The sequence below is a fragment of the Rhinopithecus roxellana genome, chromosome 4, assembly GCF_007565055.1.
Source record: "Rhinopithecus roxellana isolate Shanxi Qingling chromosome 4, ASM756505v1, whole genome shotgun sequence".
NCBI classification, from domain to species: Eukaryota; Metazoa; Chordata; class Mammalia; order Primates; family Cercopithecidae; genus Rhinopithecus; species Rhinopithecus roxellana.
Window position 1 is genome coordinate 43,614,390 of NC_044552.1, and position 13,686 is coordinate 43,628,075.

A 13,686-nucleotide genomic window follows, 5' to 3' on the forward strand; every position below is an offset into this window, starting at 1 on the left:
AAAAATTAGTCAATGCAAAGTACAACTAAGATATATTCAGTTTTACATTATGTTAAGCTAAGGAAAGCAAAAATAAATGGAAGCAAATAGAATTAAAACAGAAAACCCACAGAATATGCAAAATAAAGACTTCAACTGGAAAGCTCTGGCCTTGGGCCAGAAATTCCCTACTCTGGATTTTCTGAATTTATAAAGTGATATTTTAGTATTTACATTAAAAGATATATATGTTTTATCTCTGAGTTCAATTGTTATTTTTGTTATTAAGCATGGCTGCAGCAATGACTACGGAAAAATAATCTGAAAAGAACAGTACAGTCCATTAGAAATGTCTAAAGCAGGGCCGGACATGGTGGTTCATGCCTGTAATCACAGAATGGCTTGAGCCCATGAGTTCAAGACCAGCCTGGGCAACATAGCAAAACCCCAACACTGCAATAAAAAGAAAAAGAAAAAGAAGAAATATCTGTATAGAACAGCAGTCTATAATCCAGAAAAACCATAAGAAAACGACAAGAAATAAACTGAACTAAGAGCAATTAAAGCTGCTTACATAAATGTAGTAGTTATCACTGTGCTTTTAAGCTATATTGCATATAATTTAAAGAAGCTATGAAATACATAAAGCCAACCAATAGAACTTAGGACTAAAGTGAACACAAAAAATAATTTTTATATTTTCTTTTTATAAAGTATTTCTTTTTATAAAAGAAATAACAGTTTCATGGATAATTTAGGTTAGAAAAGACCTTAAAAGGTCACCTAAAGCCAGGCACAGTGGCACACGCCTGAAATCTCAGCACTGTGGGGAGCCAAGGTGGGCGGCTCACTTGAGCTCAGGAGTTCGAGACCAGCCTGAGCAACATGGTGAAACCCTGTCTCTACAAAAAATACAAAAACAGGCCGGGTGTGGTGGCTCACACCTGTAATCCCAGCACTTTGGGAAGCCGAGGCAGGTGGATCACCTGAGGTCAGGAGTTCCAGACCAGCCTGATCAACATGGAGAAACCCCATCTCTACTAAAAATACCAAATATTAGCCAGGCATGGTGGCGGGTATGGTGGTGGGCGCCTGTAACCCTAGCTACTTAGGAGGCTGAGGCAGAATTGCTTGAACCCACAAGGTGGACGTTGCAGTGAGCTGAGATCACGCCATTGCACTCCAGCCTAAGCAACAAGAGCGAAACTCTGTCTCAAAAAAAAAAAAAAAAAAATTCACCAGGGTGTGGCAGCACGCACCTGTAGTCCCAACAACTAGGCAGGCTGAGTTGAGAAGATCACTTGAGCCTGGGAGGTTGAGGTTGCAGTGAGCTGAAACTGTACCACTGCACTCCAGCCTGGGCAACACAGTGAGACCCCGTCTCAAAAACAAAACAAAACAACAAAGAGATCACCTAATACAAATAACTATCTGATGCCTGAATCCCCAGTGAAACACCTCAGTCAAAGGGTCATAACCAGCGAAAGCAAAAATCCTATATGCCCAGCAAGGGAACCTATTATTCCATTTTGGAGAACCACAACTTCCTCCTTTTAGCAACTTAAACTCTGCCTCCTTCTAACCGCCATCTAAAGGACCTAGGTCTTTCCCTTTCATTCATAAAGAAGTCAGATCTCTTGTCAATATGATAAACTGTCAAATATCTATGGCAGCTACCAGGTCATACTCTTTTGATCTTTCAGCATTTCCTCTTCTTCCCTAAGTTACAGCTCTAATTCTATAAAGTACTTACCTCTCTTTTATCTTTTGCTCTCTTCAAAACATACTCCACGTTTAACTGAACCCCTCTACGTAAAACTCAAAATGATACTTAATCTTAATCATCAATCTTACAGAAATTTTTATTCTTAAAGGGTAAGCATGTGCTTACAAGGCTCATAGTTCATCTTGTTTAACATTTAATTAAAAGTACATACTTTGTCTTAACCAATGTATTTCCATGTCATCTGCATGGCTACACATACTAAATATGTATTTTTCATGTTAAACATGATTCTCTCTGTAAAAATAAATCTCCCATCAAAGAAAAGCCGAGGACCCAGTCTTCACTGCAGAATTCTACCAAACATTTAAAGAAATACCAATTCTCAAACTATTCCAGAAAATTGAAGAGGAGGGAATTCTTCTTCCTAACTCATTCTGTGTGGCTAACATTACCCTGATACTAAAACCAGACAAAAACACATCAAAAAAAGAAAATTAGAGGCCAATATCCCCGATTAATAGAAATGCAAAAAATCCTAGCAAACTGAATCCAGCAGCACATTAAAAAGATCACTCACCATGATCAGGTAGCATTTATCCCATGAATGCAAGAATGGTTTAACATATGAAATCAATAAATATGATACATCACATCAACAGAATGAAGAACAAAAATAGTATGATCATCTCAACAGACACAGGAAAAGCAAGTGATAAAATTCAACATCCCTTCACAATAAAAACTCTCAACAAGTTAGGTATAGGAGAAACATATCTCAACACAATAAAGGCATGACAAACCACAGTCAACATCATACTAAGTTGGGGAAAGTTGAAAGTTTTTCCTCTAACATCTGAAAGAAGACAAGGACGCCCATTTCCATTCAACACAGTACTGGAAGTCCTAGCCCAAGCAATTAAGCAGAAGAAAAAAATAAAAATAAAGGACACCCAAATTGGAAAGGAAGAAATCAAACTGTTTATCTACACTGCTAGAACTTATAAACAAATTCATTAAACTTGCGGGATACAAAATAAACATACAAAAGTCAGCAGCATTTCTATATACCAAAATAAACTAGTGGGGAAAAAAAATCAAGAAAACAATCCTACTCACCAAAAAATGTAAAACACGTTGGTATAAATTTAACCAAGAGGTTAAAGATCTCTGCAAAGATGACTACAAAAAAAACTAATAACAGAAATTAAAGAGAACACACACCAAAAAATAGAAAGACATCCAATGTTCGTGGTTAGAAGAATTAATATTGTGAAAATGACCATATTACCTACCAAAAGCAGTGTATAGATTCAATACAATGCCTACCAAAATACATTCTTTACAGCAATGGAAAAAGACAATCCACAAAACCACACACACACACACACACACACACACACACAATACACAGAAGCACAAAAAAAAAAAACACTAAATAGCCGACGTAATTCTGAGCAAAAAAAACAAAGCTAGAGTTATCACACTACTGGACTTCAAAATATACTACAAAGCTATGATAACCAATACAGCATGGTACTGGCCTAGGAGCAGACACGCAGACCAATGGAACAGAATAAGAAACCCAGAAATGAATCCACATATTTATAACCAACTGATTTTCAACAAAGGCACCAAAACAATCATTTGGGAAGGAATAATCTCTTCAATAAATGGTGCTGGGAAAACTGGATATCTATGTGCAGAAAAATGAAACTAACCCCCATCTCTATCCATATACAAAAACCAACTCAAAATGGATTAAAGACTTAAATGTAAGATCCAAAACTAAGAAACTACTAGAAGAAAATGGTGGAAAATGCTTTAGGACATTGGTCTGTGCAAAGATTTTATGGAGACCTCAAAAGCACAGGCAGTAAAAGCAGAAGCAGACAATTGGGACTAGATCAAACTAAAAAGCTCTGGACAGAAAAGGAAACAATAAACAGAGTGAAGAGAAACCTATAGAATGGGAGAAAATATTTGCAACTGACCCATCCAACAAGGGATTAATATCCAGAATATATAAGGAACTCAAACAACAACAACAAAAGCAATCCAATTTTTTAAATGGGCAAATAAGCTGAATAAACATCTTTCAAAATAGACATACAAATGACTAACAGGCATATGAAGAAAATGCTCACCATTACTAATCATCTGGGAAATGCCAATCAAAATTACAATGAGATATCATCTCACCCCATTTAGAATGGCTATTATCAAAAAGATAAAAAATAATAAACACTGGCAAGAATGTGGAGAAAGGGGAACTCTTACACACTCTTGGAGGGAATGTAAATCAGTACTGTCATTATGGAAAATAGTATGGAAGTTCCTCAAAAAACTAAGAACTACCATATGATCTAGCAATCCCACCACTGGACATAAATAGCTAAAAGAAAAGAAATCAGTATCTTTGCACTCCCATGTTTATTGCAGCACTATTCACAATAGCCAAAATATGAAATTGACCTAAGTGTCTACCAACAGGTGGATAAGAAAATGTGATATATATACACAATGGAATACTATTAAAAAAGAACAAAATTCTGTCATTTATCGGAACACAGATGAGCTTGTAGGACAATAGGTGAAATAAGCCTGGCACAGAAATATAAATACTACATGCTCTCAGTCATACATAGCAGCAAGAGTTGAGCTCAAAGAAGTAGACAGTACAACAGTGATTACTAGAGTTGGGGAAGGGGAAGGAGCAGGAGGACTAGCCAAAAGTTTGTTAACAGATACAAAATCACAACTAGGTAGGGCACAGTGGCACACACCTCTAATCCCAGCACTTTGGGAGGCCAAGGTGGGCAGATCACTTGAGGTCAGGAGTTCAAGACCAGCCTGGTCAACACGGTGCAACCCTGTCTCTACCAAAAATATAAAAACTAGCTGGGCATGGTGGCAGGCCCCCATAATCCCAGCTACTCAGGAGGCTGAGGCAAGAGAATCACTTGAACCTGGGAGGTGGAGGTTGCAGTGAGCCAAGATAGGCCACCTGCACTCCAGCCTGGATAACAGAGAAAAACTCCATCTCAAAAAGAAGGAAAAAAAAGAAAAATTTACAGCTAGATAGGAGGAATAAACTCTAGTACTCTATAAACACTACAGGGTAACTATAATTAACAATTTATTGTGCATTTCCAAATAGCTAGAAAGGCAGCTTTTGAATGTTCGTAACACAAAGAAATGACAAATATTTGAGGTGATAAATATGCAAATTAACCTAATTTGATCATTACACGTTGTACACATGCATAAAAATATCACTGTACTCCACAAATATGTACAATTATGTGTCAAAAACAATTTTTTAAAACTCGATTCTCAAAAATAAGTTATTAGTGTAAAAGGTTCATTGAAGCACAGAAGCTTTAAAAAAAATCAACAAATACTAATAATAAACAAAAACAGTGAGAAGACTCCAATGCAGATATAGAATGAACTTATATGTGTGTACCTGGATTCAGAGATGTAATTAGTATGCACAAATAGCCCCACCAATCCCCAAGAAAGCACAAATAGGGAGTAAAATAATAAATATCTGAAAACTGAATTTTACTAGACCAGAGAGCCACTATGTTTAGTTCAATGTCCTGTCTGACTGAAAATGCTATCCAAGAGAAACATGAAGCCATAAAACCCAAAACTTTTTAAACAAATCTCAAGTGACACACTAGTACACCAAACCTTTTTTTTCCAGAAGTGCAATATAATTTTTCCAATATTACACGGATGAATTCTGTCTAGTGATAAAGGAGCCTCAAACTAGGTATGATTAAAAGTTTAAAATTCATATGACAAAAAAGGGACTAAATCACACTACTACTGATAGTTTCACTAATTGTAAAACTAGTCTTAACATATATTACAAGTATTACAACACTCTGCTTGAAAGGAAAGCAGTGCAAGCTAAAATTATATTAAAACACACTGATTGACGTCATATAATATCAATGTCATTTATGATAGGAAAGCAACACATGATGTAAGCAGGTGTTTTCCTTTAGTTGAAAAAATAATTACACAATATGAATCAACTCTTCCCAAATATGTGGGATACTTGTAAGAGTTCAACGACTTTTTAATTTGCTTAACCTCCAAAAACCATACTATAGTAGAGAATTTTTTTTAAATTAAAAGAATGATGATTTTGCTAGCCATAATGCAGCCTTGAAAAGACATCTTGGTTTCACTAAAGGATGCAGTAGCTACAAGTAGTAACCTACAGTAGCAGATAAAAGTGTTATTTGAATGAAAGGCTGCTCTAAACACTCATGTTTCTATAGTATGTCTGTTTTGTTGGTCTTAAAACAATGTTGAACTATACTGTAAAAACTAAAGACATCAACTTACAGTCATTGAACATTTATTTTCAATATACCATATTAAGAAATGGATTGTAAACACAAGATTGTTCCACACTTATGAATCACAGCTGTCAATGTAAAAAGGGAACACATTTGTAAAATGAGAGATAAACATTTCTTCATAAAACTGATGCCAGTAAACACCATTTCAGTGATTTTGAACGCACTCCTCAAGTGGTATATATAAACACTATATTCAGTATCTCAAACCTATTACTCAGGAAAATATTGTTTTGCTCACTCGCTAGAGGTTAAAAAAGTGTATTAATGGGCACATCTAAAAACCATATGCAAACACTACAATTAGATGAAGTAATACTTGACACAGTCAAAAGCATTCAAAGAATGCTGGCTGCTTTCTCTCAAAATGAAACAATTGGCACCCCAACTTTTGTGTATCCAACAGAGCACTAAATGTAATTTTCTATGTTTCTTATTTTTATAATTTTCTAAAACTATGATTTTTTTGAGACAGCTGAAATACAATCCAAATCACTATGTCAACAACAAAAACACTGGTCCGAAACCAACTTGGTTCACCATAACAGAAAAGATGATGTAGTAATTATTTTGGTAGCTAATTTTAGTACTAAGGTTACAAAACAGCCACGATCTATAGCTTTCATTGGTCTAAGGAATATAAATAGGATTATTTTCCTGCTTAGCTTCAATGAAAACAGCTAGTAAAAGCCTATAGTGCCAGGAACAACAATCTGGGCAAGAACTATGTTGTTTTTATTTAAAAACAGCTGAGGTTACTGAAAGTTACCGTTCACACAGGGTTTTCATCAATAATTACAGTAAGATTTCCCAGGCCAAGCACAGTGGCTCACGCCTGTAATCCCAGCACTCTGTGAGACAGAGGCCAGAGGATGGCTTGAGGCCAGGAGTTAAGAGACCACCCCGGGCAATGTAACAAGACCCTGTCTCTACCAAAATAAATAAATAAATAAGATTTCTTCTTTGCAATTATCTCTTAAATCTAACAAAAAGTTAAAATTTTTTTCAAAAATGTTTTCCATTTTGCTTTCAGAAAATGTGTGGGCCTTTTACTGACCTAAATATCCCAAAGGGCAAAAGAACTTTGAAGAAATCAAGATAAATCCCCTGCTAGATGGCACAATGAAATTTAAACAATCTTAAACAGAAAAGCCTTATTAAGTTTCCCCCACATATTTCCTTACATATCTTTAAAACATACACACTAAACATATATCAATGCAAACATTCTGCTACAGAATCAAAGATAAATAATTGTAGTAAAACAAATTTTAATATCAGAAAATTTAGGAAGTAATTTAAGTTCCTAAATTTAAAAGTTCATTTAAAAGATAACAGAACCATAAACAAATAATAAATCATAACTCAAAAAATTTCTATGTACTTACAAAGGTGCTCTAAGTCTTCTATTAGCAAAAGAGATGTATAACAAAACTGAAAAGATTTTTCACATTAATAAAAACTTTTCATATCAACAGAAATCAATTTTAAAAAAAGGACAGGAAGTAAGAATACAAGTATTACTATAGAGCTGGAATTTTATAAGTAAAAAAGCCTAACAAGATGACACATGTGTCAGTTCCACATCCAATGTAACACCCTTGAAGGTAACTGGAGTTCCAGCAAGAACGATGTTAATATTAAATAAATGTTCTTCCTGAATTTGGACTAAACTAGGAAACAGTGACCATAAAACCAAACACTGTCAAAGGTGCTTAACAATAAAGATAATTAGAGCTACTATACTGACACAAGCACCAAAGTAAAAAATTGAACAATGCATACATAAAACAAAATTTTAAAAGCTTTAAAACATTTAGAATACAAAAACAGAACAATGTAAACCTAAGTAATAACACAACACCATATAAATAATTCAGAGATACACTATTAGCAAGCAATTCAAAAGACCTCAGTTTTGGCCGGGCGCGGTGGCTCAAGCCTGTAATCCCAGCACTTTGGGAGGCCGAGACGGGCGGATCACGGGGTCAGGAGATCGAGACCATCCTGGCTAACACAGTGAAACCCCGTCTCTACTAAAAATACAAAAACTAGCCGGGCGAGGTGGCGGGCGCCTGTAGTCCCAGCTACTCGGGAGGCTGAGGCGGGAGAATGGCGCAAACCCGGGAGGCGGAGCTTGCAGTGAGCTGAGATCCGGCCACTGCACTCCAGTCCGGGCGACAGAGCGAGACTCTGCCTCAAAAAAAAAAAAAAAAAAAAAAAAAAAAAAAAAAAAAAAAAAAAAAAAGACCTCAGTTTTAAGGAGTTGTTAAAATGAAGCTTCCTAGTAGCCAGTGTTGAGGTCCTAAGGCGGAGTAACCTGACAAACTTATGGGTGAACAGCAGACCACCTATTCCCAACTTTAAGTATTGCTATATTAAATTTAAAATATACATAGAAAATGTTTTTTAAAAATGAAAAATATGCTGAACAAACTGTACAGGAGAAAATATCTAGTCAATGAAAAACAAACCAACATCACATAAATCTGAAAACTATTTACTCTAGGGAATGGTGAGGGAAAACCTTACTGTTCCATGGCAAGCTGATTTTACCTTTACCTATAATTTTACTCACAGAATAGCTACTAACAATTGCCACAATGTTTACAGTAATATTTTCTCTGCTTTATAAAAGAAAAACTGTTTTTTATACATTAACATGACAAAGTAATCTCTTATTAAGAATAGTTTAGCCTTACAGAAAAGTACTATCTTCAGTCTTTTAGTTACTTCAACTATAAACCCTTTTCTGTCCAACAGAAATATAATGTAAGACACATACGTAATTTTAAATTTTCAAGTAGTCACTTTTTAAAAGGCAAAAAAAAAAAAACACGTGACATAAATTTTAAACACAAATATCCAAAATATCACCTCAGCACATAAGCAACATTAAAAAATTGAAGAAATTTTTTTTAACTTTTTTTCATACTGAGTCTTCAAAATCTAATGTGCATTTTATAGCACATCTCAATTAAGACCAGACTCATTGCAAGTGACCAATAGTTACATGTGGCTAGTGTTTACTGTCCAGAGCAGCAGAGGTATAGAGTTCTTTCTCTGGTTTTAAGATACATGCAAAAAATACCAAAAGAGGTGAAATGGGAGCAAACAATGTAAATATTTCAGGGGCTGGGAGGTATGCTGAGAAAGGTCAATTCAGCCATCTCCCCTGACTCCAGCAGGCCTAAGGTGACCACATGTTTCAATTTGCCGGGCAATCCCTATTTACTCAAGAATCCCAATTTATACCTGTTGTCATGATGTAATTATTAAAGTACTCGCTGTAATTCTAAAAAGTGTCCCATACTGGATAATAAATTATATGGTCACCCTACCTATATCCATAATATCCTTGAGGATAACTCCACACTCCTTGGAAGAAAATTTAGTTTAAATTCTAATTCTGATGCCTGGAAAAGAAGCTCTAAATTCAAAGGAAAGAACCCTAAATTTACTACTACCCTCCTCATTAAAAAAAAAAAAAAAGAAAAAAGAAAAAAAGAAAAAAGAAAAAGCTGCTGAAAATTTATTTTAAATTGCAGACTAAAAAAAAAAAAAAAAGTAAGAATTACCTGTTGAACAAGGCATCTGGAAATTGGGATCATTGCTATCCAAAACAGGCAAACAGAACTGGTTACTTGCAGATCCTAGCATAGGATCCTTATCGCTGAGCATGTTCTTCAGCGAGTCCTCTAAGACATTTTGACTTGCACTAAAATCCTCACAGACTTCATTCTCCAGGTTGGATCCTAGAAATAGGGCATCATCTAAGTGTTCAGTAGGAATTAAATGATTAAATGTATCAACTATATCCATGAAGACTTCTGTGTGTCTTTCAGCCCTATAGAAAGACAAAAAAAATACCATAAGAAATAAAGCTATCAATTGAAAATCACCTAATACCAAATTATTTTAATAGTTTTGAGTCTAAGAACACACTTAAGGTATTTCTGAATTGTTGTTTAAAAAAAATCCTCACTTGTTTTTAGAATATACATTTGGAAATGTAGAACGAATCTTTACTAATGTTTCTTCATCATGCATGTAGTATATCATTTTACCAGAAATTCTACTAAATGTTTACTCAGTTCATTATTTTTAGAAAAAAAAATATGTATATAGTCCATTAACTTGACACATACGAAAGAATTACAAGGCTTAAAGCATAAAAACAATTGTTTTTAACCACAATCTTTTCACAAATTAAGCATCAGACACTGCTTTTACAATAAGTCCACATAAAAGAGCTAAAATCAAATAGTTTAAATTTTTATCCCATACCTATTAAAACCATAGAGTGGCCTTGCTTTATTTACAAAGTATTAAAATTATTTAAAGAAAGGTAATACATATAGACAAAGGGCTTTTATTGTGGGGGTAGGGGCGGAAAATGAAAAAGAAACTATTAACCCAACAAATCAAAACTTAAAAAACTACACACGCACACAAAGATGTGCACAAATACACCTTTTCTCAAGGTCCCCTTTTAGGAGAAAAACAAGATAAATGACACAAAGACAATCTACATCATGTATTCAGATTTATTTTAGTTATGTGTGGTCTATACAAGTATCAAGTTAGTCTCCCATTTGAACTGTACCCACATTGCTCAGCAAAAGTCATTTCAAAGCTCTACAGGAGCCTTAATTATGAAAAGTTAAACCAATTAAATTGAACTGGTTTGAGAGAAAACTGAATCAACATATTTTAGGGGGTAGAAAGTCAACCAAAAAAAAACTAATATTAATTTAACCAAAAAATTCCACTGATTAACCTATAACATCTTGGGCTCCTTAATTCCAAGATTTTTGAGATTAGCTCTAAATCTAACAAAATTTCCTCAAACTAGTCTTGAATTCTCTCCCCCTACAAAACTGAGGGAAGAATTTCAGATACACGCTAACATTCACTGGTTATATATATCATACTGTACTAAAAATTTTACCAACATTTATATAATTTAAGCCCCTATAATAAATAGGGTCTATTATCATCCTTGCACTATTTTTAAAAATGCACTTGAATAATTTAAATGTCTTCCCAAAGTCACACCACAGAGCCAAAATTCTAGCCTGGGTTTCAAGCTCCACAGCCCATACCCATTAGCAAGTGTTATTACCCTTTCACACTGAGCTAAGGGCTGAGATGATCTGACTTATTAAAGGCTCTCTAAAAACAATTTTCCTGCCAGGTCCAGTGGCTCATGCCTGTATTCCTAGCACTTTGGGAGGTGGGCAGATCACTACAGCCCAGGAGTTGGAGACCAGCCTAGGCAACAAGGCGAAATCCCATCTCTACAAAAATTAGCCAGGTGTGGTGGTGCGTGCCTGTAGTCCCAGTTTCTTGGGCTGCTGAGTTGGGAGGATCATTTGAGTACAGGACGCGGAGGCTGCAGCAAAATCAAGCCACTGAACTCCAGCCCAGTAACAAAAGAGCCCGACTCTGTGTCAAAAAAAAAAAAATCCAAAAAAAAGATGAACTGCAAAAGGGAAGGTGGATACCTGAGAGATGACGGAAATGTCCTAAATCTTGATTGCGATAATGGTTTCAGAAATCTGTTCATTTTTAATGAATGCATTTATTATACCTCAATTAAAAAAAAAAAAAAGAAATTTCCTGTCTCACAAAAGTTAATGCCCTTCTAAATAAAGAGTTTCGGTATCTCTTCTCATTTTTTTCCATTTATTTACATTGAAATGTTAATAAAGCACTGAAAGAAAATGCTAACTACGGACTTGCTGCTTATTTTACATGCATTTTCTCAACTGAAAGAAAACTGTAGCTAGCAATGCTGAAGAAAACTCAGGACAAGTTCCTTTAAGAATTCCCTACCACACTATATGACATCAGCGCCAAAGAAAGTCTCAATTATCATACATCACCAATACTTCCGCCTTATATGTTTTTAGGTTCCAAAAAAAAATTTTAGTATGTTAAATTCTGGTAATTAAAAATAATTTATGAAAATATTTACTAAATGTTTACAAAATTAAGTAGAACTACCAATGAATTCATTTATCTGAATGTGCTGGAATCCAGTACTGCAAGCCAAAGACACCTCCACTTCAGAGAGTTGCATCCCAATTAGTAATCTTTTTTCTCAGACCAATCAAAAAGAAAAAAGGCAGTTTCAGCTCTAGAAACAAATGGCTAACTTTCCTTCAAAAAAATGGTATGCTGAATCTACTGAAAAAGTAAATGCACTTGTTACCATAGCAACATGAGGCTAGCAAATTCTGCAAACTTCTATGAGGTCTTCCTATTGTACCAACTATACGCTGTGAGCTTTCAAGTGATGGGAACATTCAAAACATTCAGAAGTTATGGTCACAAAGCTCAAGATCATATCGCTATAATGAAGACCAGGCCATTACAACTAGTCATCAACAAGCAATTTTTTTGTTTGTTTTCAATAATACTGCTATGAGTGAAACCATCCCAAAACTCTTTCATGGCTTCAGAGCCTGTAACGTATTTCTTGAAGATCATTTTTTTTAAAATAAAGCATATTGTAAATAAAATGAGTCAAGCTTTCCAGTACTGTTTTTAAGTCAAAACTATTGACTTATAAAGTATGTTTCCCCGGATTTAAACGGGCATTATCAGGAAAAAGGTTTCCACAGTCACAAGTGGAGACAGACTGAAGCTACATTTCTTTAACGATACTCTTTATTTATTCATCAAATGTTTACTAAGCAGCTACCATTGTGTGAGACACGTTTAGTAGGCTAATGAAAATGGGAATATTCTAAGAACATAGTAATAAAGCGTATCACATTTGTGAGTCCACAGAAGACAATTTCCACAGGACAAATCATAATCCTAGTGTTTCGTGGGATACGTTTTAAGAAAAATTGTTATAAATGAGTGAGAATAATTTTTCTTACGTGGTTCCAACTGGCTCTGGAGGTAATTCCAAAGAGAAAATGCCAAAAATGAAGAGTATGTACCCATCCAAAAGAATTCCCTTGAAAGTAACATTTATTGGAGGTATAATTCATTTTTAAAAATCAGTTTCAGATATAAAGTGATCAGTCTCAAAAATAAAGTAACTCTAATGCTAAATAAGCAAACAAATTAGCCAAATGTAGAAATATTTACTCACTTGTAATGGATACACTAATCTACTAAACGCAATGTGGTACCCTGGATTAGATCATGGAACAGAAAAGGGACAGTAGCAAAAAAAAAACTGGTAAAATCAGAATAAAGTCTGTAATTTAGTTAACAGTAATACACCAATAATAATAATATGTGTTCTGATAAAGGCACTAGCTTTATGTCAGATGTTAATAATCAGGGAAACTAGATAAGGGTATACAGAAACACTACACACCCTTTGCAACTTTTCTATAAATATAAAAGTATTACAAAATAAAGTCTTAAAAAAAACTAAGAATATTCTAGGATACCTAGTAATGTGGCTAACAAAGACAATCGGATCTAATTAAGGGGGGAAATTAGGAGCCAATTTAGTATCTTTGTTAATTAAACAAATTGTCTAATTTAAACAAATTTGTTTCTTACACTAAAACTCTACTTAAATGCTCCCCTATATTTGGCATTCTAAATTTAATAAAACATAATAAGCCTATATAG

General features: G+C 34.6%; 1 protein-coding gene across 1 annotated transcript in view; it reads right to left on the reverse strand.

Annotated features, from left to right (window-relative positions):
* Window positions 1-13,686, reverse strand: part of PHF3 (PHD finger protein 3) — an 81,614-nt gene that overhangs the window by 61,125 nt on the left and 6,803 nt on the right. Inside the window, 1 exon segment of the mRNA XM_010364274.2 lies at window positions 9,660-9,928. Within this exon segment, the coding sequence (XP_010362576.2) occupies window positions 9,660-9,903 (244 nt within the window). The 5' untranslated portion in view covers window positions 9,904-9,928.